Below are 23466 nucleotides of genomic sequence, written 5' to 3' on the forward strand. Positions count from 1 at the left end.
TTAATGAACCATGTCAGCCCCAGGACACCTGAGGAAATGATAAAAAGGAATGGTAACAGTTAAGGGGAAAGTAAAGTTCAGGGTCTGTATATTGTCGCTACAGATGGGAAGGCAAAGAATTCTGCCATGTAGCTAAAAATTATGTCAGATTTGTATAATTTGGGTGGTATTTGACACTAGCCCTACGCGGTGCATGCTACCAGATTTGAATGAGGAAGTCACCAAACACACACAGATGTGGCTCCAATGAGGTTTGAAACGCAGTCTTTAAAAGCAGAGAGAAAGAGAGAGGCTCAGCCAATACATCTGGAAATCACTATGAACCACGTTTTTTGAGACAGGGATGAACCTAGCCTCCTCCTGGGCTCACGCAACTCATTTCGCTTGTTGTTTGTTGTTGTTGTTATTATTATTATTATTATTGTTATTGTTATTGTTATTATTAGCCACCTTCTGTGATGTCTTCTGAACCTTACAAACCGTTGTTAATCTTAACTATTCTTAACTAACTTGAAACAAGCCAACTTCAAAAAAGCACAAGTTCAGGATTCAAGTGCTAATGCTAAGCTGCAGCCGACTGAAATAAAAAGATGGAGAATGTAAGGAAGATTAGGCTCGTTCTGATCTTGATAAATGATGGTTTCTCATGATGTCCAAAATGCGGCCATAATGTGCAAACGTGGAATACATGAAGCTCTCGACACAAGAAAAGCATTCAGATGCCTTGGGCTTGTTTGGGGGGATCCTTTTCCTGTTAAGCCTGCTGTCCTGGCCCTTTTCAGGCCTTACACACCTGAGATTTGAGGCCTGCCTTTGGCAGCACAAGCTGTGGCCGGAGGCCACCCCCACATCTCCCACCACTCTTGCAACTTTTCCTCCCACAGCCTCACCTAAAACCCTAGCGATCAAGCAGAAAAGCAGGGTGCAGATGACGAAGGTCCAGTTCCAGTGATGCTTCCCGGCCACCGTGGACACACCGAGGAAAATGAAGATGAGGGTTTCGCTGACGCTGCTCCACATCTTCAGGAAGTACTTGATGGTGGTGTGGGACTTATGGGAGATGTTGGCTTCCACGTAAGGGCGCATAACCACTCCGGCAGCAATGAGCCTGCAAAGGAGGAAGAAGTATGCTATGGAAAGCCACAGAGCAGGCAGGATTCGTTCATTTCTTCTCAAGAATCAGGGAGGCCTTGTTACCTTTGCAGACTCTATACAGTCCACAACAGCCAATTTCGACTGGGCCTAAGAGATTAAGGAATGGGCCAAAACCCTGTAGTAGATCACATGTTTTGTCTGCACGGAAGTCCCAGATTCCATCTGTAACATACCCAGTTAAAAAGCTTAGGGGCAGGAGAGACCTTTACATAAGTGTCAGAAAAGACACTTGGGGGAGGGGGCTAGATCCCAGCGTAAAGATAGCTCCTTCCAGCTTATAGTGGAAAGAGTGCATCTCAGTGGGTACAGCATCTGCTTTGCATGCAAAGGTTCAATCCCTGGCATCTCCCATTCGAAACCCTTGAAAGCTGCTGCCAGTCAGTGTGAGCTGAGTGGAGCAACAGTCAGACTTCATTCCCTGCCCAAAGAAACAGGAATGTCTGCGGGCAGGCTCATGCACACCAATACATTACTTGGGCTCCAGTGGCATTTCAAGCAGCATCACGCCAGTTGTAAAAAGTTATGGCTTCACCCAAAGAATGAAGGGAAGTGTACCGTATTTTTTGCTCTATAAGACTCACTTTTCCCCTCCTAAAAAGTAAGGGGAAATGTGTGTGCGTCTTATGGAACGAATGCAGGCTGCACAGCTATCCCGGAAGCCAGAACAGCAAGAGGGATTGCTGCTTTCACTGCGCAGCGATCCCTCTTGCTGTTCTGGCTTCTGAGATTCAGAATATATTTTTTCTTGTTTTCCTCCTCCAAAAACTAGGTGCATCTTGTGGTCTGGTGCGTCTTATAGAGTGAAAAATATGGTAGTCTGTTATATGGGTGTTAAGAGGGAGGGCCGAAGGTTGAAGAAGGCTGTAGTAAAGCAACAGGGCCATGTATTCAAGTCTTGACAGCTGAAAATGGGGGTTGGGGGGGCCCTAACTCCCTCTGCAGTGCTCCCATGGCCTTCTGCCCAGATTGGATTCACATAATCATAGAGTTGGAAGAGACACTACTCCAACTTCAGACATGAAGGAATCTTTTGCCCAACATGGGGCTCGAACTCACAATCCTGAAATTAAGAGCCTCGTGCTCTACCAACTGAGCTATCTCTATTGCTTCTCCTTTGCCTGCTGGTTTCAAAGTATGCAAGTGGGGGCCACTGTTCCTTTTCTGGCTGATGCAATCCAGCCCGACGATGACTCACTTGTTGAGCTTGGTGGGGAGCTGTTGCTATGTCAGCCTCTAAGAAAACAGGGTTACAAAACAGGAAGAGACCATGTATTTTGCTGGACCAATTGGGAGAGCTTTCATACAGTGCAGGCTTCATACATGGAGACAATGCCTTTGTAGAAAAAGACTTGTACACTGGTGTGTGTGTGTGTGTGTGTGTGTGTGTGTGTGTGTGTGCATGCAAAAGGGAGATCAGGTGGAGAGCTGGGTAATTTGAAGTAGACCTGCAAGGGTTTCTCACCCCCAACAATAAAACAATAGCAAGTAAACTTGCACCAAGTTGAATAAAATATGGGGCCCCCACCCACTGCTGAAATGTTGCCAGGAGAACTTGTACACTGGGGGGCTAACTGGGGCATAATGGTAGGCCCAGCCTGAACACTCCCCCCTCCTATCCCCACCCAGATGCCAACAGGTGGCGGGGGGCTTGTGGGGCACTGGGTCCAGGACAAGGGTGCTGGAGGGGAGGGGCGGGGAGGGGAAGAGAGAGGGTGCCCTTGGAGAGATGAAAGATTGGGCAGCTTATCTGTGCTCTCACACAGCAGAAAAGGAGGCTGGGGTGGCTCAGCATGGTCCATTTGGGGAGGCCCGAAGAGGTCTAGACCCCTTAGAGCTGGCGCCTATGGTTGCAGATCTTTGTCCAGCTCTGCTAACTAACTTGAGAATTTTGTTTTAGAATTCCCGATCCACAGTGCCTTATATGTAGGTCTTCACATACAGATGCATGCTATCCTAGTGGCTGCATTCACATGCAGTGGCGTAGCGTGGGGGTGCAGGGGGGGGCCGGCCGCACCGGGCGCAACATCTGGGGGTTAGGGTTAGGGGGTGCAAATCCACGGGTTAGGGGCACAAATCCACAGGTTAGGGGGCGCAAATCCACGGGTTAGGGGGCGCAAATTACTTGCCTTGCCCTGGGTGCTGACAACCCACGCTACGCCACTGTTCACATGTAACATTTAGCACAAGGTTTGTTTTTGAGCTAGTGGCTGCTGTTTCGTTCTGGGTTTTACAACTTGGTTGAATTTTTGTTTCTGCCCACCACATCGTTATTATGCACCAAAGGCCTGCATATAAGGATTGTACAGATTGTTAGCCTGAAATTAATAAACGCAATCAAGTTAGGTCACAAGGGATACACCCCTTTTGAAAGTCCTGAGCCTCCATACACCAAAGGTCTGCCTCCATCTAAGGCTGCTTCCTACATTCCAACTCAAATGTGGCCTCCAAGCCCCCACCCACCGCCATACTTACGCCATGATGCCCGAGAGATGGAACAGTTCTGCGGACAGGTACGCCATGTAGCTGTAAAGAAAGACGAAGAGGGGCTCGATGACACGGATATGGGAAGTGAAGCGGGAGGTGAAGGCTCCGATGATGCCATAGACAACCCCGACAAAGACTCCCCCCAGAGACACCACAAAGAAGCTGAGGAAACCCAGGATGATATTGGTAAAGGTGACTTTGTCGAACGTAGCAAACTCTTCAAAAAGGTGGTAGAGAACCTGGAACGACAAAAGTGGGAGGGAGGGAGGGATCAGCAATGTAAGCTCACGGGAGCACTGATCAGAGGTTGGCCACGGGTGTGCCAACATGAGAGAGACGAGAAATTAGTATCCCACAAGGCAAGTGGGGAGATTTCGAGAAATGGATCAAAAGGGAGCATTAAAAATAGACAAGAGCTCATCCTTCTGGATACAAACCTCGTTCCTAATTGCTGCCTTAAGAGTTATCAAGGCTAATGCAGACAACTAAGCAGCCCTCCTCTGCTTGAACAAAAGAACCCTGAGATCAATAGTTGGAAAAGAGCTGCCATCTTGCTCTGCTTTCACCAGTGAGTTGGTTAATATGCAGTAATGAGAGTTACGAATTGAGAACATCTGGAGGGCCAAAAATTCCTCACCACTGCCCTACACCTTCAGTGTCACCCCTAGGGCTTTTTAAAACAATTTTTTGCATGCAATGAGCCTGGTTTCCCTAAACCAATGTTCAGGAACTGAGTGATGAATATTGGGCTCCCATGTCTCCCATGTGTTGGTTTCAGGGCTCTGACCCTTATCCTTTGTTATGTCCGTTTACTATTCAGGATCTTCAGCTAGATTCAGATCATGGGTAAACTGACATTAAACCACAGTTCCTTGTTTAAGACGTAGCAGGGAACTGTGGCTTAATGAGAATAGGATTCAAGTGTCAAAGCCAGTCTGCAACAGAAATTGAAAAGATGGGAAGTGTACAGGCTCGTTCTTGGCTTAATGACCAACCCTTTGAAGGGAATGATGATACTTAATTTCTAAGAGGGGCTGATTTGACTTGTAAATGATTCATTCAAAAAACCTGAATATTTCTTTCTAACTTAAGAGTCAGCAGTAGCAACAATACTGATGAATGCTGATGAAAACAGTAAATATATCTAAACACACACTAGTCTACATCAATCTAGTGTTCTCTCTCTCTCTCTCTAAAAACAATTGGCCAGGAGAAAGAGTGCTATCCTAACTTTTTGACATTTTAATTTTTAGCTCCTGTTTTAATATTTAGCTATTTATTTCTTGCTAAAGCACATTCAATGCAGCCTCCATTGTCAAATGCTTTTTCGAAGTGGGAAGTGAAATTCAAAGCCTGTTCCATCAGTGTCAAAATACCAAAACTCCACTGTACAATTTTCTTGGAATTTCAACCTTGACCAGCACAGAGCCTTTTTCAAAAACTGCCTATTAACTCTGTCCTTCTTCAGCCTCCCTTACTGTTACAGAGCTCTAGAAGAGTTATGAAAGACCATCATTAGAAAGACAACACCACTTTCCTTTGTTGAGACATCCAAGATGAGCATGAGCCACAACATAGATCTAAAAGACCTCATTCGCACATTGTGGCAAACTATAAACCATGGTTTACTGTGAACAAGCAAACTGCTCCCATCTTGTTCCCCTCCATTCCCCCCAACATACATTAGAAGGAAACAAAACCATGAGTCCTACTTTAGCATTACATCTGAACTAGGGGTCATGGTTTGATTTGTTCCCCAAAAGACACAATCTGTAGACAAGCTTTGTTTTTGGCTCACTGATCAGGGGTTGTTGAGAGCAAAACAATCCAGGTTCCCTGGCTTGGATGCAGGGCAAAGCTAGGAACTGTGGTTTGTTTCTCCCCAGTGTCAGCAGGGAGGAACAAAAAAGCCAAGTTCATTGAGTTCACAATAGTAAACACACAGTAAACTATGGTTTACTGTGACGTGAGGATTGGCTTGTGTAAAACGGATGGGATATCTGTGGCACTTCAGAAATTTGTGGACTCCAACCCCCAGCATCCTTAACTACTGGCCATGGCAGCTGGGGCTGCTTGGAGTTGGAGTCAGTCCTACAACATCTGGAAGGCCGCAGGCTCCACATTCCTGACGTATAAACTTGGCTAAAACTCTCCTACTGCTTTAACATTGCTCCTCTTGCTCTCAATTTCCATTACATATGGTGTTTTTTAATAGCTTTTCCCTTCCCAAGATTCTACTGCTTATTCAGGGATGGCATTAAAAAAAAACCAGTCTGGAGGGGAGACTTATTAAAGCCAATTTATAGATTCAGCTCCCCTGGGCAAATGAGCTTTGCCCTACCAGGATGGAAGGGAAAATCCCACCCTTCTTAGGTCAGATTCAGAACCAAGTTCACCAGTGAACTCAACCAAAGGAGATGGGGTGGAGGGACGTGTGGGTCCCTGGAGAGCCGGTGCCAGGCAATGTATAAGGCAGCTTCCTATGTTCCTAAGAGAAGCAAACAAAAAGGGCAAGGCCTCGTAGCATGGCACTCCCTGCCTTGGCCCATTAAAGCAATGGTCCAAAGGTCACTCAGCGTCCAATGTCTTGGAAAGATCTCTCCGGTATGGACCATTGCATCCTCTTTCTCGTCATGCCGTGTTCTGGAAAGGCATGTGCAAAGGGGAAAACAAGATCACAAACTCTAGTGTTACAGACAATGGAGAAATAAACCTTCCTCTATCCACTTTCTCCATGCCATGCACAAACTCATGAACTTCTATCATTTCACTTCTTGCTTGCCTTTTCTCCAAACTAAAAAGTCCCAAACACTACAACCTTTCCCCTTTATCATTCCGGTTACCCTTTCCTGAACCTTTCCCAACTCTACGACATCCTTTTTTTAAGGTGAGATGACCAGAATGGCGCACCGTATCCCATGAAGTGAGGTGTTCAAAGTGCTGGTGTTGACCTTTAAAGCCCTTTATGGCTTAGGATCGGGATTCCTGAAGGACCATCTGTCTCTATGGGTAGTAAGACCTTCAGCAGAGGACCATCTTAGGGATGCCTCACCATCTGAGGCAAGGCGAGAGGCTACCAGGGCAGCGCTCCAGAGAAAGGACACAGCTCACATGCACAAGGTTGGCTCTGTTTGCAAACCACAGTCTGTCAGCATTCAGTCTGCCTCAGGCCAAGTGAGGATTCAATGATCTAAGCCTTATGAATTACTGTGTGTACTACTAGTAGCAAAAAATTAAAAACCCCAGAGGACAATAATAGTGAACAGGACTGAGAACACTGCAAGCAGAGATCTGTTTACACTACTGGGCATATATTGACATCAGGTAGCCAGGCGCCTTCACTACACCCTTTTTGGCGACGGCTAAAACGTTTTTGTTTAGGCAAGCCTGTACAGAGATGTAGAATGCTGGCGTGTGTTTTAAACTGGGTTTTAGCTTATTGTTGATGCTAATTATTTTTTGAAAGCTTTGGAAAAGTTGCTTTTAACTTTTTCTTTAAAAAAAACAACCTGATAATCTTATGATTTGATTCTTTTCAGGGTAGTTTTGATTTAAATCAAACCATTTTAAATCAAGATTTAAATCACAATTTAAATCACCAGTCAGAAAGACTCATTCTTGCTGGTATAATCTTAATATTTACAACCAGATGACAGTTTCATTTTTGGAATAATAAATTTTCAGAGTAGTTTTTACAGTTATATCAAAAATTACTGATTTGGTTATACTATTAGAAATACAAAGACAGGTAATTATGAAATTACTATTTATATTTGGACAACTTTTCTGCTGTACTTTATTGGAAGGATAAAAATAATCATTTCCTTAATAACAATTTAAATAATTTATTTAACTAAAACAATAACATCATATCATATGTATCCATGTTTGTTAACTGATGTGGTTAAATGATTTAAAAAAAACACACACATGAAAAACTTAAAACAAATCCTTATTTCCTGATGAATAGCCTTTGGACTATAATGTAACTTAAATAGAAAACTCTTTCCTCCAAAAGCACGTTATTTTAAAAATCTGATTTAAATTTAAAAAAAATCTGATTTAAATACAAAAAATTTGATTTTAAAAAATAATAATCCATTTTTTAAAATAAAAAAAATCATTGATTTTTATCCACCCTGGTTCTTTTTGCAAACTGTTTTGAGGTTTAATTGCAATCAAGTGGTCCATAAATCTTGTGAAACAGATAAATATATTAAGTAGCAGGGAACATATGAGAAATGAAGCAGTAGGATTGAACCCTCCTATTCCCTTTGGTGCAATGAGAGCAGGGGAGGAGATACAGCATCTCCTTCCCCCAACCCCCCCCCCCAACTTGAACATTAGCCCCACCCTAGAATTGATTTGAGTTTGAATTTGGATTGAGTGTTTCTGGTTTGCATGCACGTGACGTGCACAGCCTTAGAAACTAACAAATTACTGTATTTTTCGCTCTATAAGACGCACCAGACCAAAAGATGCACCTAATTTTTGGAGGAGGAAAACAAGAAAATAAATATTCTGAATCTCAGAAACCAGAACAGCACGAAGGATTGCTGCGCAGTGAAAGCAGCAATCCCTCTTGCTGTTCTGGCCTCTAGGATAGCTGCGCAGCTTGCATTCGCTCCATAAGACGCAAACACATTTCCCCTTACTTTTTCGGAGGGAAAAAGTGAGTCTTATAGAGCAAAAAATATGGTACATTATACATTTAGAGATCTCAGAACTCTGTTGTTTCTTAGAATTCCTGAGCAACACCAGGTACTTCCTGCTAGTCTACTATATATTTTGGAAAATGGTTTGTCTGATCACTATTCACCTCTAAAGCAATGCTATTTTTCTAGGGAAAAGAGGTCCTGGAGCTCACTGTGAACTTCTCCCTTGTTCTCTTAGAATGGCAATGGTGCCCCACCTGAGGAGTGCCAGAGTTGAGCTCCGGCTGAAAAAAAAAGCCCTGCTCTTAAGATATCATAACCAAACTTTTCATGACAGTTCCAGAATTCAAGGAGGCCATTTTGAATCAAGATGGTGAGCTGAACAAAACTGCACTGGTTTTAATCACTGATTTAAAAACTGTACAGATTTTCTGATTCCTTTGAATTCCTAGGTAAAGCTTGGTATGAGACTGTGAGTTACAGTACGCCTAAGCACTGCACATTCAACTTGATTTATAACAATGCATAGCAACACAAGACTTTCCTGCCTCCACCGTCCCACTGCCTTCTACGGCACTCTTCTGGAAGGCCGCTCTCAAGGTCTCTACTAAATAGCACAGGGTGTGAGGGGGGGAGCTGGCAGAAATGCCTTCCTCTTGGGCAAGGAGGACTCTTGGGTCCCACACATTAGGAAGGGGAGTGGAAGCAGCCCCTGGGTAGCTTCGCAGCCTTTTGGAACTGGAAACGCTGCTGCCAAAACAGAACAGCCACAGGTTCAAACTGTCAAAGGGCAAAGGAGTTCACTAGCTGCAATAAATCACAACCACACCAGAGAAACCCCTTCTGGAAAAGGCAAGGAGCACCACCCTCTTGAGTCACTACGAAGTAACAGTACACATCTTGGGCAGCAGAGGCCTCAACGCAAATGAGTCACCCATCCATGCCCTTTTGCCACATTGGTAGTCATAAACCAGCTTTCCGACGCCCTCCTTCCCCCTGCACTTTCAAGTGCTTTCTGATGGGTGAGGTGAAAATCCTCATCTGCCTCAGCAACGGAAGGCATGGCAAGGCGATGCCCATTGACAATTTAAGCACACACAAATCCCACCAGGTGTGCGAGCCTGAATGTTTGTAGCTGGAGAGAGACAAATAGACTTCAGTCCCAGCTTGGCTCTCCTCTGTCCCTGCCAGATCACACGTTTGGAAAGCGATAAGGTGAGATGTGGGGAGCTGCATGTCCCCCAAAGGCCTTGTCTTACAGCAAGTCAGACATTGGGCCTTCAAGCTTAGTAACATCTACACAGACTGGCAATGGCACCCAAGGGCTTCAGCCAGAGAGCCTCTTCTGCCCTACCTGGAGATGTCAGGGATTGAGCCTGGAACTTTTGCATGCAAGATAACTGCCCTAGCACTGGAACACAGGCAGCTGCCTTATACAGAGCCAGACTGTTGCTCCAGTTAGTTTATTAATGTCTACATTGACTGGTAGCAGCTCTCCAGGGTTTCAGAGTTGGGGGGGGGGGAATCTTGCCTGGAGAATCTAGGGATTGAACCTGGGACCTTCCCCCTGCAAGGCCGATTCTCCTCCACTGAGTTGCAGCCCTTCCCCTTCTCTACAGGCAGAAGGGTATCTTGCAACCAGACCAACACAAGAGCTACAGCAAAGGCACAACTGCTTCTCTATTCTCAGCCATTTGCTGACAGCAATTCCTCATTGGCAAAGTGGAAATCATGCCCTGGCTGGTCATTCTTAAGAGACTTTGCCTTACAGTATACAGCACAGGTAGAGCCCAAGGGTCGGAAGTACCCTCCAAGCCACACTATCTGGCCCTCAGGACTGTCCCCCATGCTACAACCCCTCCCCAGATACCCCGCTTCTCCAGACCAGGCCCCTCACCACCCCTGCTTTGCAACCTCCCTGAGTGATTTTCAGCAAACTGGACCGTGTGCTTCCTTTCACTTGCCTGATGGGGGACAGAAAAGGATGGGTGTGTGTGTGTGTGTGTGTAAAAACCAACCTTATATTCAAAGATAGCATGTACATTTGTTTCTCCAACTACATCGCACCCTTCCTGCAAAATTCCACAGCATATACGTGATCAGTTTTGGAGACAAAGGCGGACTGTGTACCTTGACCAACATGCCAAGGGTGATATGCAAAGTACTCGTTCCTTTTGCACAAGTATTTATGCTTGTGCAATGGAATATCCTACGCACACATCCCCAAATCTGTTCCGGAGGGTTGGGAGAACCCCTAGAACAGATTTAGGGGGTGCACAAGGGGAGAAAAGAAGGGAAAGTTCCACTGCAGAAGTCCTTGAGCCGATGGAACAAGTCATATAGCACTACTCTGGATACAACCCTACGTTCCCATTCTTGTGCCAACCTGTTTGTGTGGCGCTTGACAGATAGTGCCCTAGGGATCAGATCTGCTTCCTATCCTTCCACCTTAAACAGAGCCCCAAATCCAAAACCTGAGGCAGCTGGCACATGTTCCAACTTACGGTCCTTTTCACTTACCACAGTGACCGCATCATTCAACAAAGACTCGCCGAACACCAAAATGTGCAGCAGCTCGTTGATGTGGATTTCCTCAAACACAGCCAGCACGGCAACAGGGTCCACTGCCGAGATGATGCTGCCAAAAAGCAGGCAGGCCAGGAGTTCGGTGTCCTGCAAACCGGTGCCGTTGATCTGGCACACGGCGTACATCAGCGAGCCCACAAAGAAGGCGTTCCACAACGTCCCCAGCACAGCAAAGATCAAGATGGTGCCCAGGTTCTCTGTGAACTGGCGTAAGGGGAGGAAGTAGCCGGCATCCAAGATGATGGGCGGGAGCAGGAAGAGGAAAAAGACGTCCGACTCTAGGATTGGAGGGGTCTCTCCCACAGCTTTGATGAGCCCCCCGACCAGCAGCCCTACAACAATCAGTAAGCAGCTCTCTGGAACTATACTGGAAATGGTTGGAATCACGTGGAACCCTGGAAGGGGAGAGAGAAGCAAGATGGTAAAGGCCTGTTCCTCTTCAGCTGCATTGTGTTGACTCCAGAACTTCTTCCACCCACAGTTACACAAAAAGCCTTTGTCCATCTGGTGCCCTCTATATAATTTGGACTACGGCTCCCTTCAGCCACAACGAGTACAGCCGTCCTGATGGGAGTTGTAGTCCAAAACACCTGGAGGGCATCAGGTTGGCAAAGGCCGAACAAAGAGAATGGCACAGAGTCGTGAGAGGGCAGAAGGACCCCAACTGAAAGACAAAATTTCAAGTAAACCTGAATTTGCTGTGGGAGAACTTGAATTCTATTACCCATATACAGTATATTACACAAACTGGATATATTTGCATAAATCCTTCTTTCAACCTTAGGCTGTAATCCTATATGTGCCCAGGAGTAAGCCGCATTAAAATGAGTGGGAATTACTACTGAGTAGACAGGTATAAGATTTCACTGCGGGAATTAATTAATATGTAATTTCTCTCTCTCTCTCTCTCTCTCTCTCTCTCTCTCTCTCACACACACACACACACACACACACCCTCTTACATCAGCTTCCCAGAGTCCAAAAACGAAGACAGGAGTTTATTTGAGCAAAAGAGTCACTTAACTCAGTCACAGAATGATCCCCTGCCCTTTAATGCTAACGCTCCATGCCACAATTAATTTGCTGGCCTTTATTTTAGCATTTCAGTTGAGTTTTTAGCTGTTTCTTTTAACTGTGGTGTTGATTTAATTATTCTATATTGTAACAATGCTGTGCAACCCATTTTTACATTTTGTAAACCATGTCAGAAGTATGCAAACTTAAATTTAGCACACTTAAAAATGATTACAATACAGACATCAAATTGAAACATTAATATTCATGTATTTATTTCCTCACAGACAGATAGGAACCAAGCAGGTGAGCACCGGATAACATACAGTGCAATAAAACACTGGAAAACATACACAGCCTCTCTTCAAGTAATTAAGTTATACAACAACTGTTGTAAACAAAATCTGCCCTTTTTCCCTTATGGGGTATCCAAGAGCCGGTATAGAGTCCTTACGTGGGTTCCCTATTGGTAGGAGAAAATAACAGAGGCCAACCAGAGAATATTGAGAAGCAAAGCAGCTAGTAAGCCTGATCTTTATTAAAGCTGTTGCAACAGGGTGCTCCCCTCACACTGCCTGCCCTTATATAGACATTTTAAATTCCCTGCCCTGGAGCTCAAGACCACCCCTCAATACATCATACATACATCACAGAAGGGGGGTAACCTAAGACCACCACCCCACAAACATCATACCTACATCACAGAAGAGGTGGTCTACAACAGAAATTTGAATGTTGTTGTTTTTCCTGTCTGTCAGGTTATCTGATAATGCCTTATCTGATTGCCTTTCCTGGTAGTCTGCCCATTCCTTTGAGATGGTGATTTCCCAATTCCTGAGACAATGGGAAGGTTCCCTCACCCCCTCCCTCCTTGCAGAGAATGGGAGTCAAAATGCTTTCAGGACGGTCTTCCTGTGCTGCTCCAGACATGTGGTCCACATATCTATGTAGGTGCTTGGTTGGTACATTTATGAACATTTATTATATATATAAGACTTGTAATTTTTTATTACACAAGCGACACAGTATTCTGTACCTTGACAGCAACTGGCTATAATGCCTAATGCTCTCCAAAAGCCTGAGCAAAGAGGTATTTCTTTAATCAGTGCTGAAAAACCAGTAATGGTGGTGCTCAATGCACCTTAAAGCAGAAATAATGACTAACTGTCACTATGGAGAGGGCCCTATCCTGCACCAGTACCCCATCTACTATTGCCTCCACTGGAGAGGGGGCAAAAGCAAGAATGAAATGCCTTGAATCCTGAACAGGAAGTGCTCCCCGCTGCAACGATATGTTGCAAATCGCCATTATAGATAGAGACCTTCAAATCGTGCTGCCTTCCTCCCAGAGCTGTTATGGGTTTTGTTAATTCCTCTAAATTCAGCCCTGCTGTTTAGGGGTGGGAATACAACTGGTAAGCACAGCGTGTTCTGTCCTCCGACTCCCTGGCAAAGGGACCTACAGTATTTTCATGAGAGGCAGCCATTCTTGATCAACACCTCCGTTGCTTTGTTCTTCCATGCTGAATTGCTGGGCAAGTCCAACCATCTGGCTCAGGGAGCAACCTGTTGAGCTGTAAAATGCATCCCTTTGACACTAGGGGTGAGGAGCATGCAAGAGGGTATAACAGAGGCCAACCTGAGATACTCCGTGCCTTCATTCAAATACGCCCCCCCACGAGCATAAAGGGCCAACAGCAGGTTTGTGGCCTGGAGGCATGAGATGTGTGCACAGGGAAGAGGGAAGGAGTAAAGTTCCTGTTCCGGAGGTGAGGACTCTGAATCTGAACGGCATGCAGGGGGGGGCCCAAAAGTGCTGCAACCCAATGAACCTGTGAGGCCAGTGGCTTTCACCCCCACGTCTGAAGATGTGGCACCGCCGTCCTCGTGACTCCACTGTAGAAGATCCTGGAAGCCCTAAGCCTCCCAAGGCTCCATTGCAGAAGATCGTGAGAGAAGGCTGGGCCTCTTCAAGTAGAGGAGCATCCTGCAGCAAAGGTGCTGGTAACTATTAGGCTACATCTGGTGCTGCTCTTCAGTTTGAGCAACTTCAGAGCTTTATAGTCCCCCAAGCACAGGCTTGGAACCAGTCTGTGCCTGAGCCACCTTGCCTTGCGTCCAGCCTGAACCTGGTCGAGCCTTGCAGCACCACAAAGCAGGACAGCAGAACTGGCACCTGTTTGGGGGTGCTCTGGCCCTGGATTTCCTGCATTAAGCAGAGCATTGATCAGGATCAGGAGTGGGGAACCTATCTCTGGATGCTGCTGAACTCCAACTCCCATCAGGCCAAGCAAGCATGCTCAAAGGCCAAGAAGGATGGGAGATGTAGTACAGCCACATCTGGAGGGCCAAAGGTTCCCCATTCCTGGTCTACACGGCCTCCAAAATCCTTCCAACTCTGCAATTATCTGAGTTTGCTCTCTAGCTGTCTGGCTTTAGCACTTAAGATAATGCAGACATCTTGGCACTGAGAACACGGACCCACCCTCTCCATTTCACTATCTGCCTTTCTTTTTAAATGAAAGTTGGGCTGATAGGGGATAGGTATTGTGTGGAGCGCTGCCTTAAGACCTGGGGGTGGATGATTGTGGGGTGGACATTATCATCCTCCTCCTCAGGCTCCATATTAAATTTCTGGGGTGAGGGTGTGGAATTCCATTCACTCATGGATCACTAGAAAACCCAGAATGAAGATTGTTTGATTGGCATAACTTAAAACAGCTTCCAGAATTTGGATTGTCTGGGTGCGGAACTGCAATTGTTTTTAGCAAGGGAGTACAGCTTGCTGAGCCCAGCTGGTGAAAGGCAATCCTTTTGCACACTGCAGAGAAACACCAGGCAGACTTCCTGGAATGGCAAGTGCCTAGCCCCAGCTCAGAACACACTGCTCAGAAGCAACAGCTCTGCACCTGGCTCCTTCGTGATCACACCCTGGTTTCCCCCTCACACCACCCCTGTCTCATATGCAACAGACCAGAATTTAGCAGTCATCCAAGGACAGAACGATGAGTCAGCAGTTTGCCGCCAGTGCCAGATGAAAAACGCACCAACGGTGGCATGAAGAGGGAATGGACCACAAAAATTTGGACACCAACACCACTATTTCCCTTTTCCTCTCCTCGGCGCATGAAGTAGAGAGGCTTTCATGGTACTGCCTGCGGAGTATCAGTTAAAATCCACAAACCAAATGCCAAGCAGACACCATGCCCCCTGGTGCTGCCTGGCATTCAAACCAGTCTGAAGGCAGGCATCATTAGTGATGGCAGAGACAAGAAAGCTGTACACAGATTTTTGATGGCTGCTCTGTTCTAAAGCAAAGGTATCCCGCTAGATGCCATTATCCCCTAGCTCCCATCAGTCCTCCCTTTTAGAAAGCAGCCTGTTTAATGGTGTGCATACAAACATTGGAGGGATCTGCGTGCAAATCTTTAGATAATTTTTTTTAAAAAAAATAATAATCACCTACCACTAGTAAAATGTTAGTGTTGAATGAGAGATTTCTAAAATAGAGAAGCAAAACCGAATAGCATCTCTTAGACTTGCGTTACTGAGTTTATTTGAAGAGCTAGATAAAGACCCGAAGAACTGAGAATCAATCTCCCGTCTTCTTCTAGCGGCTCAAACTATGACTAGGGAATCTTGGAAGGACTTCAAATTCTCACATCTTGATTATTGGTACTAGTGGGTTTGGAGAGTAGCTCTATTTGAGAAGCTTTATGTACAAGATGATCAAGAGGTCAAAGAAAATGCAAGCTATTTGTTGGGCTTAGGTACTCATTTATCGAATTCATTTGGTTACAGGATCAATAATAGAACTATCCCAACCCAATATAAGTCAGGTTGGTTATTTTAGATATTAGTTGCTCTCTCTTAAGTGTTCAGCAGGGTACCTCATGCTTGCCTCTTTGGATTTTGCAATCTGTAATAACGGACTTTCTAGCTTTCCTTGGTGGGTTTTCTCGTCGTAATGATATGTAAATGCATGCTTTGGATATGTTTGTGTTTTATGGCTCTCTGCAGCAGGTGTGACATGTAGGGGGAATGACCACTTGGAAGTTTTGACTGTGGCAATGTAGTTTGTGTTGCTGAGCATATGAAAACTCAATAAATATTATAATTTTAAAAACCCACAAGCAAAATGTTAAGTACTGAGACTCCAAGATAGTAATAACTAGGTAAGCCAACCCCGTCTCCACCCCAGCTCAGCCCCTTCCTCAGTTCCACCCCTGTCCAAAGTATCAATGCTTTGGCCATGATGCCCATTAGCTTTCTCTGTCCTTGCCTAATTAATCCAACAAACCCAAATTAAAGTTGGAAGCCCATATCCACTGAACTCGTCGCCCACCTGCAAGCTCGTGAGCTGCTCAAGTCGCTGAAGGCTGCAGCAAAGTCACTCCCCCAACCCCCCACTTTACAAAAACAGCAGAGTTAAGTACAAATTAAAGACTCAAATCTAGAAATTATAACTGTCTCTCACTTTGTCCCCCTGGGCTGTCAGGATTCCATTAGGATGGAGCACTCCTGAGTTAATGAGAATGAAGGATTCAGAATCTTTTTTGCAATGCTCTAAAAATAACACCCACACTGAGTGTGCTTTCATTAAATCTTTGATCTTGGTTGAAATTCAGAACACCCAGTCACTCTGCACCTCCCATCTTTTTATAACTAAAGAGCCTGGGTTTTTTTTTGTTTTTGGTTCTAGCAGATTGCTGCTGCGAGTGTTCCCGAACAATACAAAAGCCAGATACCGACGAGACAGAAGAACAGTAGAAGCTTGTAAGCTGGGCACTTGGGCTACAAGACATGTGACTAAAACCAAGCATGTTAAATCTGTCACTCACTTGGTCGCCTGCGGAGAGCAGAAATCAACCCCAGGTGAGCAGGCAGGAAAATTATCCCAGTCTTAAACAGAAATCAAGACACGTAACTAGAATCAAGCACATGAATTGCTGGTCGCCCGCAGAGAGCAAAAAATCAACTCCAGGTGAGCAAGCAGGAAAGTTATTCCAATCTAAGAAACAAAGCAACAAACTCCACGCCCTCCCTCCTGAATTGCTATGGCAAAAGGCGTAAATCTTTTGGCATTGCCATTTCAGCAGTGGTAGTAGAGGAGCAAATGGAAAAATCCTTCCCAGGAGTATCTTGCTCCCACACCAATCCAAGAAGAGAGCTGGTAAGAATCAAAGGAGGAGTGAGTACTTGAAGTTGGGGCATGGGGCAGGTTCAAAATGTGAATCCCTGCTTGAGAAGCAACTTCCATAGAATGCCTCTGTCAAAATGAGGCTGTTCAAAAGTCCCTTCCAGCATTTAGTATTATAATAATGAGTTCCTGGTGCTGTCAGGGGACTTTATTTGCATCTCTTCCCCAACTGGGAAAACAGAGATTAAATACTGAAGCCAGCACTCCCCAGGACACCTTCACGTCATTTGCTCATCTCTGTAACCAAGGAAACCCTCTCCTACAGGCTGAATCTCCCCTGCTCTTCCAAAACTTTCTCTTAGTGCTGCACACTGGCTAAGGAGGTGATAACACCAAGCATCTCCCAGATCTATCAGAGAGGGTCTCATCCAGCTGAAAACACCCTTCTTTGTTTCCTGGGCAATGTGTGACATCTTAGCTCCAAAAAGGCACCCAGAGGACAGAAAAATCTCTTCTACCTCCAAATCCAAAATAGCTTACGCCATGGGTAGGCAAACTAAGGCCCAGGGGCCGGATCTGGCCCAATCGCCTTCTAAAGCCGGCTCGCAGACGGTCGAGGAATCAGTGTTTTTACATGAGTAGAATGTGTCCTTTTATTTATAATGCATCTCTGGGGTGTTTGTGGGGCCTGCCTAGTGTTTTTACATGAGTAGAATGTGTGCTTTTATTTAAAATGCATCTCTGGGTTATTTGTGGGGCATAGGAATTCGTTCATTATTTTTTTTTCAAAATATAGTCCGGCTCAACACAAGGTATGAGGGACAGTGGATAAGTTTGCTGACCTCTGGCTTACGCCAACCTTCCCTAACCTGATACCCCCCCTTCAGACATTGCTGGGACTACATATCCCATCATCCATATCCATGCTGGCTGGGGCTGATGGGAACTGTAGTCTAAGAACCCTCAAGGTCTCATTGCTCTGCAGCAGCTCCATAAACCACCTCTGGAACTGATATTGGGAATCTATAAGTTTGCTAACATAGATTAAAAACAGGACTACCGGATATGAGCAACACACCTGTAACATTCCTCTACTTACAAGCGTGGGGAACCTTTTTCACCCAAGCGCTGCATTTCCTTCTGGGCAACTTTCCAAGCTGCCTGGGGTGGGCAGGGCCAGAAGCAAAAACGGACAGAGAACTGAACGTAAATCTTTAACTTTGTAAAGGCCAGTTACTGCACACTGGCTAGTTTCTGCACCACGCTCACACTCCCCCCTTCCTCTGCTTCAGCCAGAAAAGTCAGAGGCACTATCGGAGTTCAAGAACACCTTCAGACATGAAGCAGGGTCAGTGAGAGATGTGGGCCAGGCAGAGAGGCCCTAAGGGCCACACTGAGCCCCCAGGACAAAGGCTGCTCTACCTTACTGTATAAGGAACGGCTACATAAACAATAATAATAATAATAATAATAATAATAATAATAATAATAATAATAATAATAATAATTTATTTATACCCTGCCCATCTGGCTGGGTTTCCCCAGCCACTCTAGGCAGCTTCCAACCGAATATTAAAAACAATACAGTGTCAGACATTAAAAACTTCCCTAAACAGGGCCGCCTTCTGTTGTCTTTTAAAAGTAAAATAGTTGTTTGTTGCCTTGACATCTCCTGGCAGGGCGTTCCACAGGGTGGGTGCCACTACCGAGAAGGCCCTCCGCCTGGTTCCTTGTAACCTCACTTCTCGCAGTGAGGGAACTGCCAGAAGGCCCTCAGCGCTGGACCTCAGTGTCTGGGCTGAATGATGGTAGTGGAGACTCTCCTTCAGGTATACAGGACCGAGGCCGTTTAGGCCTTTAAAGGTCAGCACCAACACAAACAGGTCATTTGCTTGATTCAGGTTTTACAGGAAACAAAAATGACCTAGCACAAGAATGTCTGAAGAATTACCGCAGTGAAGCTTGATAAGATTTATGATAAAAATGGTTGCACCCTGACTCAGGCCCGTTGTTTAAGCCTCAACCCACTTTTCTCAACTTCTTTTCCCTTGCACCATATTCCGTTCTTCGGGTTTCTCTTCCTGCTGCCACTCCTGAAATGTTTTTACTGCTGCCACTCCTGAAATGTCCTTACAACTCAATTCCCTCTCCCTGCTCCAATGCTCCCACGTTAATCTGCCATTACTGAGCTTCATTACTTTGCTCCCTTCTTTCTTTCTTTCTTTCCTGGCTATTAAAATCCTGCAGCAACACTGGGCATCAACTTCACTTTAGCCTCCCTAGGAATACATCTCGTGGCAGACTCTATAAAAGGATATGCCAATAAAGCACATCCAGGGAGATCAAAGAGGCAGGGAACAACTTCATGTGGAATAAAAGATTTGTAAGGTGGGCTGATTTTGTGCAATGATGTTTGGCTTGTAAAGCCTTTCATAACCTAGGAGCAACATACCACAGAGAAAGCATCTCCAAGTAAGCTCCTCTTTTGTCCTCTAGTAGGACCTTGCAAGGACATTGTTTCTCCCTTCTAAGATGCAGTTGGTCAATCTGCAGCCTTATGCTTTTATTATTAGCTACCCTCGTGCATGTGGAAAGGTGGGTTGCAAAAAATTGATCAATCTAGCTAGGGATCATTTTGTGTTCCTCTGCATCTTCAGGATGGCGGAGAAAGGTTTTCTTGTATTTTTTCTTGCACCTTCCCCCTTCCAAAGTAGAACAAGGAGGAAGATAATACAAAGAAATGCAAAGCAAAAATATGACACGTCGCAAAGTTGTGGAAGTGGCACCCACACATGCGATTCCATATACAGTCATCAGGTTAAGAGTTACAGTTAATGTAATATACAAATAAAGGTTTATGAAACCCATAAATCAGAAAGCACTTTAGGAATCTTTCTGTTGTTTGTCAGAGTGATTTGTAAAAGTAATAAATCTCCACCATGTAGCCAATAATGTGGCTTTGTGTTTTCTCTCATGCTATATGTAGCTTTTGTTTACATTTTCCAAGTAAGTCTATTTGCCATACCTTCTTGTACCAGGATGCCAAGGTAGCCCCCTTTCTTTAATGGACTAGAGTCAAATTCATGCCACAATAAATCAGCTAGTTTTTAAGGTGCAATTAAACACTGGAAATGATCACCATCAGCTCTTAAGGAAATGAGAGGGCCATGGTGCTTCCCCCCTCCCCAAAAAACTGCTACATTCTCTCCCCTATTTCTCTCTTTGCTAGAATTTCTAGTTGTGGTTTTCTGAAACTGAGAGTGCAGCCTTGGATGGTTGCCCCAAGTCCCTCTCTGGGAGATCCTGAGCCTTGTAGGACTGGCTGCTCGCCTCCACCTATGCCCCACTTGTACATCTGCAATTAAAGCAAATGCACACAGATCTTGCTTTTCAAACACAATGTGTTCCCTAGAAATCATTCATTAGGCAAGCATTTGCATAACAAGTCAATGATTTCCACTGATTCCTGTGGGGAAATTTCTAATGCATTCCCGACCACAGAATTTTAACACCCTCTACCAAAAGTCAAAAGCCCCTAGGAAAACGCTCTGAAATCTTACTAAAATACACTACAGCTGCTCAGCCAACCAGCAAAAGGCAAACAAGGAAGTAAAAAAATGCTCTCCATTCAGATACGTATCTCAGTCTGTGGTATAGTGAGTGTTCGGAAAGTGGGCCTGGTTCAGATGCAACAAACTTGGCTGTTTTGGATTCAGTACAAGCTTTGTGCAAGGGACGTGGGTGGCGCTGTGGGTTAAACCACAGAGCCTAGGACTTGCCGATCAGAAGGTCAGCGGTTCAAATCCCCGCGACAGGGTGACCTCCTTTTGCTCGGTTCCTGCTCCTGCCAACCTAGCAGTTTAAAAACATGTCAAAGTGCAAGTAGATAAATAGGTACCGCTCCGGTGGGAAGGTAAACGGCGTTTCCATGCGCTGCTCTAGTTCGTCAGAACCGGCTTAGTCACGCTGGCCACATGACCCATAAGCTGTACGCTGGCTCCCTCGGCCAATAAAGCGAGCCAATGAGCGCCACAATCCCAGAGTCGGTCATGACTGGACCTAATGGTCAGGGGTCCCTTTACCTTTACCTGCCTTTTGCTTTCACACTCACTTCTCTCCCCTTCATTTACATGACTTTAAGGAAGATCCTGTGGTTAAACCACAGTTTCCTATAACTTCTGAACCAGGAAACTGTGGATTTAACGAACACAAAGGGACTTACATCTGAGAAAAAATGCACAGCACTGTACTCACATATAGCAGAACTGTAGCAAGTGAGGAATGTGTAATAATATATAATATATTTAAACATATGCCCAGTTAAATGGCTTTCATTTTTTAGGGATTAGGATTTGGCTCAATGGCTGCATTTCTCAAGACTGTAAAGTGAAGGATCCCCTGACTTTTGAGAGGAAAAATCCCAGCTGAAATTCCATCTGGAAAAGCACAGTTACAGGATGACTCACTCTCGATGCATGAGACCCATAAATAACCTTCAGCACTAACAGACACGAATTCAGACACCAACCCGGCATGCTCAGAACCCGTACTTTATAACAACTGTCAGAACATAGCCAAATGCTATGCCAGGCACGGAGCCTGTGGCTGGCTGCTCTTGCTCTTAACGACCTGCCATGCAGAGCTCCATTGAAATTATTAATCGCCACAACATTCGAGGGAACGATGTGACTTTGCAATGCAAATAAAGAGGGAATTAAGCAGTAGAATTCTGCCAGACTCAGCCACAATTTGAAAGTTGTTAGGAGTAAGGGCATATGAGTGCAAGAGTGTGTGTGTGTGTTGTGTGTTGTGTGATAGAACCCAGGCAGTTTCCAGCAAATGGTAATCAAAATCCTACTGTTCTGACAGAATGAGCTCTGTTCTTTGAGGACACCACCTTTCACTGCAAGCCCAACCCGACAGAGAATTTTGGCAGCTGACTCCAGGAGCAACTCCCTATATATTAGGTCCTATGAAGTCCTACCCTCAAATCTTGGTTCCTTGTATGCAGAACCCATCTCTGGTGCCTGTTCCCTTTCCCTGCTTTAAGGCCACCTTAAATCCTGACCTTTTCCTGGTTTGACTTTTGCACCCAGCTAAAAGCATGGTAAAACTGAACTCAGTTTCCTCAAGGTAGGTGAGTGGTCATGTGTTGGGCAAGCCATCATGTCTCAGTTCTGTGTCATAGATAGATAAGAGCAAGACATGACAGGCTTACTAAAGAAAACACAACTAAGGCAGCAATTTCATGTGCACTTTCCTTCAGAGTACCGTAAGTCCCACTGAGCTCCAAGTGAAGATGTCCAAGTTCCAGAGTTCTTTGCATGCCAGAAAGCTCTTTAGAACTGAGGAATAATAAAACACAGAAGTGGCAATTAACACACACACACACACACACACACCATTTTGTCATAATGTAATAGCCTTGGATTTCAATTATGCTGAACTGGGAAGGAACTCCTCTCTGCAAGTGTATTGGAACCCACACATTTCTTGTGGGAAATTTTAAGTCAAGTTGCCAATTAGCCTCAGCAAGGGCAAGCCCTTCAAACTCTGTTCAGGTCCCCTCGCCCAGCCCTAGGCATACATAGCAGTAATAAAAACCCACCTCCCTGTGCAATGCTTGGCTCTCCCTGGAGAGGCAGTTTAAAACCAGGAAGGATCCAATAAGTAATTCTGGGTAGCAATGGACTAATTGGTCAATTGCTGTTTCTTATCTTAACTAGTCTTAAGCCCCATTTCCAATCTGTTTGCATTTTTTTTTAAAAAAAAAGTCCACACGAGAATTAGTAACCACTTGTTTTATTTATGAATAGCTGCCTACAAAACATCTTGAAGGGATTTAATAATAAGAACACCAACAATCAAAACATATGCAAACCATTGCCATATATAAAAACAATTTCAAATACAACACAGATACATTTGGGGGGGGGGAGGTTCCAATTAAAAGGCTTGTTGAAAAAAGGAATGTCTTCAGTTAAGTGCCAGAAAAATAATAAGAGGGAGTGTTAATAAGTTGGATTTTTGTATGTTATTTTCACTAAAGGAATCTCTGCATCTGCACCTGTTATTACTAAAAAAGGAACACACACACAAATTTGATCCTGTACATTTCAATACTGTTCTAGCTTCAAACTGATTCTTCCTAAATTACAAAAAAAATACAATTTTAAAGGTTTGAGATCGGTATCAAGTCAATTCCTACATCTTTTTTTCCTTTTCCACAAGTAATTGTTAGTCATCATGCCAATCAAATCACTTTCAAATTTCCCACCATAAGCACTGTTTCTAACCCCCAAACACACACACACACACACACACACACACACACACACACGAGAGAGAACATTTATTGTCCTCCTTCTCATCTGACATCCTATACTTCAGCCTTTATCTCACCTAATACTGCACAAAGATTTACTGTATCCT

At 44.8% G+C, this 23466-nt stretch overlaps 1 protein-coding gene across 1 annotated transcript in view; it reads right to left on the reverse strand.

Moving 5' to 3' along the window:
- The window catches only part of SLC9A1 (solute carrier family 9 member A1), a 68550-nt gene that overhangs the window by 13074 nt on the left and 32010 nt on the right, over positions 1 to 23466 (reverse strand). Inside the window, exons 2-5 of the mRNA XM_081921728.1 lie at positions 10815 to 11275; positions 3628 to 3878; positions 891 to 1108; positions 9 to 28 (exon numbers count right to left, since the gene is read on the reverse strand). Coding sequence (XP_081777854.1) covers positions 9 to 28; positions 891 to 1108; positions 3628 to 3878; positions 10815 to 11275 — 950 coding nt within the window. The remainder of the gene's footprint in view (positions 1 to 8; positions 29 to 890; positions 1109 to 3627; positions 3879 to 10814; positions 11276 to 23466) is intronic.

The sequence above is a fragment of the Podarcis melisellensis genome (genome assembly GCF_964234715.1).
Source record: "Podarcis melisellensis genome assembly, chromosome: 8".
NCBI lineage: Eukaryota > Metazoa > Chordata > Lepidosauria > Squamata > Lacertidae > Podarcis > Podarcis melisellensis.